A 3,186-nucleotide genomic window follows, 5' to 3' on the forward strand; every position below is an offset into this window, starting at 1 on the left:
TCTGTTTTATATTCCTGTATTTTAATCATGTAAAGCACTTTGCATTATCCTTGTACTGAATTGTGCTATACAAATAAACTTGCCTTGCCTTTATTTGGGCAAAAATGGAAGGGATTGAAAACGATTGTTCACTGGTTAACGCTAAATTCATTAAATTACCGCGAACGCATTAGTTTTAGGTATAAATAATGATCCAATGATTATTCCTGCTGAACGGACTTTTCCTTTAAGTGTTTGCATGTTGCTGTTACCTCATCTTTACTAACCTTCTGAGGACCGACAGGCCGTGTGAGACCAGCTCTAATGAAGCCAGCCTCCCTGATAAAGGTCAGTTTTAGGAATATAGCAGTAATTTAGGCATCAATGTAGTTAAAATGAATTACAGTTGCAGTGGCTACCAAACTTTTCTTGCAGGAACCCCTTTAGGAGCAATAAAATAAAATAAACTACCTTTACTATGAAACACAGATCTACGGTGGTTGGAAAATAATGCAGTTTTCACTCAGCCTGTTTAAACCTGCAAGGCCACACAATTCCCCTGAGTGACGGTGTTTTTAGACATACCTTCTTCCAAAAACAAACCAGATTCTTTCTCAAGATTTATTAAAAACATGTTACAGTTTAACCAAAGTGTCTGTAATTTGTTTTAACTCTGATTACTTTCCATTATGGTAAGTAAGGAGAAATGAACGCTGCTCAGGCAGAACAGGGCTGATTACCGTGCAATAATTAGTATGATGAACTGATTAACTGTTCTCTCTTTGCAATCAATTTTGAAATCCATCAATCTCCGTTTATTTAACTGGAGTAAATAGTTGAATACTTTTTTTTCCATGACTTCTACCAATTTTAAAATGTCTTTTTTTTACTGATTATCTAACAGAATGTAGCGTTTCTGTTAATACAGAGTTTTTAAATCAACTGATTAAGGAGGAGTTGATGTTTATTTGCGGCGGCGTTCAGGATCTTACCGGCTCTGGAACGGCTGCACTTTGGGAGACTTGGGAGGTTTGTTTGCTTCGACGGCGAGCAGCTGGATGGATCCGTTATCCGATGCCACCGCTAAATAATGCGAGCCCTGACAGAATGTCAGCGTCTTTACGTGACCCCCGATACGGGAGTAGGTCAACACGGACCTGCAGGAAGACGGCAGAAGGTCTGGGTTTAATCAGAACATTGGAGCTTTTTACATCTGGAAAGGAAACGGAACCGAAGACATGAAGGAGAAAACAGGTCGGAAACTTTAAAGCAACAAAAGCAGGAAAAACCGGAGGTTAAGGTAGAGAAAATGAGGAGCAGACATTTATTAGGACCTCTCCTGGAGGACTGGGCTCATTTCCAGCACCTCCTCAGGGTGGTCTTACCTGGTAGTGGTGGTCTTGCCCTCCATCTTCTGACTGTCCCACACTTTAACCGACCCGTCGTTGGACGCAGTGGCGAAGATGGAATGTTCGTCCGACACCCGGATTCTGTTCACCGCGGCTTTGTGTTCGTGCAGGTGGGCGACCAGCAGCCCCTTGGGATGCCACCCTGAAACAGAGCGAGGGTTAGACGGCCGTGGACTCCGGCGGCGCCCCCTGCTGTCGCTCTCAGCTCCTTACCTGGAGGAGGGGGCCGGCTCTCCCACTCGGCGCTCTCCATCATCTGCTTGGCCATCCGCTCGGCGCTGCACTGCTCCCGCTTCTGCTGCAGCAGCTGCTGCAGCTCCGTCCTGCAGGTGTTGAGGCGTCGCTGGTAGGCGGGGCCGCCGGCCGCCACCTGCTGCTGCTGTGCCGCCGCAGGAGCCGCCGCCGCCTTCCGTATCTGGGTGACCGGACCGTCGGCGGACTGAAAAAACGGCAGCAGGATAAGATCGATGAGCAGGAAGCTGTTCTGGTTCTGACTGGTTCTTAACCTGAACCCATCAGGAAAAGTCCGGTCATCAAGGAATGATCAAAGGATCATTATTTATACCTAAACTAAAATGTTTGCAGTGATTTCATGAATTTAGCGTTAATCAGTAAAAAGATAAAAATATTTTTTAATTGCAATCAGCGGCCATATTTGTTCAAATATAGTAACCCCTCCCTCCTGACACCTTCTGGCAGTGACGTCACGGTGCGGTAAGCCTAGCGCCATTCTTGCTTACCGTGGGGGGCTGCGCGGACGGCGGTTCCTGCGATCCGAACATGCTCTTCCACTCCTCGTTCATGGCAGAGTCCTGCTTGGTCTGCCTCCGAGCTGCAGGAGCAAACACATTTGATTTTAATCCATTATCTTAATCTTTTTTTAATCAATCGTTTTATTTTATTTTTTTATTAATCATCTTATTTAATGTTTCACTTTGAATCTCTTTAATTGTTCATGCTGCCTCTATCCCTTTGCCGGGTGCTTTTCCTTCTGAAAATTTGAACTGTGTTAGAAATAAAATTACCTTCCATATCAGCGTTTTTCAAATGTCTACTAATCTAAATAAATAAAAAAAATCACGCTATAATCAATAGTCGATTAATGGTTTATTAGATTCATGTTTGTTCCATATGTGTCTTTCAGTGTTGTAGTGTTACTGCCGTCCACTAGAGGGCACCGCTGTTCATTCTTAATGGAAGCCCATGTCAGGGCCCCGTCACACCTAGCCGATTTATCCAGCGTATGGCAGATGTCCCAGAATCTCCTAAATCGCTGGCATACGCTGAACTTTCAATGTACTTTTTAAATTTTGGGCGTCTAGAGAATTCATAACGAGTCCAGAACTAATGAGCAACGACATCCTAACTTATGCATAACGCACGGCGGCGTAATGCCCTGAGAGCTGTCTGGCTGTAGAGATTAATTTCACTGTTTTCAACACATATTTTTGAAATTTGTTCAGTGAGTTTTGCTAATGACCGACTCCATCATTCACTAATGCATCGTATCTGAGACTTGAGCCAAAAACCCGACAAGCAAAGCAAAAAGCTGCATTTTTTGAAGAATATTCCAACCAATTAAAGCCTTTAAATCAACTCATTTCGTGGAAACCTTTGTGTAGCTGCCATTGAAGTCAGAATAAATAAATAAATAATAGATTAATAAATATTTAAGTAAAAAATATAGAGCTCATAAATGCATACATTTCTAGTAGGGATGCACGATATTGGGATTTTGGCCGATATCCGATATGCCGATATTTTAAAACTCATGTAGCCGATAACCGATATCGATACC

The 3,186-nt window shown here is 43.3% G+C and overlaps 1 protein-coding gene across 1 annotated transcript in view; it reads right to left on the reverse strand.

The window, feature by feature from the left end:
- pik3r4 (phosphoinositide-3-kinase regulatory subunit 4) overlaps positions 1-3,186 on the reverse strand; it is a 24,290-nt gene that overhangs the window by 3,964 nt on the left and 17,140 nt on the right. The window contains exons 12-15 of the mRNA XM_015391664.1: positions 2,129-2,220; positions 1,602-1,827; positions 1,365-1,530; positions 972-1,136 (exon numbers count right to left, since the gene is read on the reverse strand). Coding sequence (XP_015247150.1) covers positions 972-1,136; positions 1,365-1,530; positions 1,602-1,827; positions 2,129-2,220 — 649 coding nt within the window. The remainder of the gene's footprint in view (positions 1-971; positions 1,137-1,364; positions 1,531-1,601; positions 1,828-2,128; positions 2,221-3,186) is intronic.

This window comes from Cyprinodon variegatus, unplaced genomic scaffold (genome assembly GCF_000732505.1).
Source record: "Cyprinodon variegatus isolate N-32 unplaced genomic scaffold, C_variegatus-1.0 Scaffold554, whole genome shotgun sequence".
Classification (NCBI taxonomy): Eukaryota; Metazoa; Chordata; class Actinopteri; order Cyprinodontiformes; family Cyprinodontidae; genus Cyprinodon; species Cyprinodon variegatus.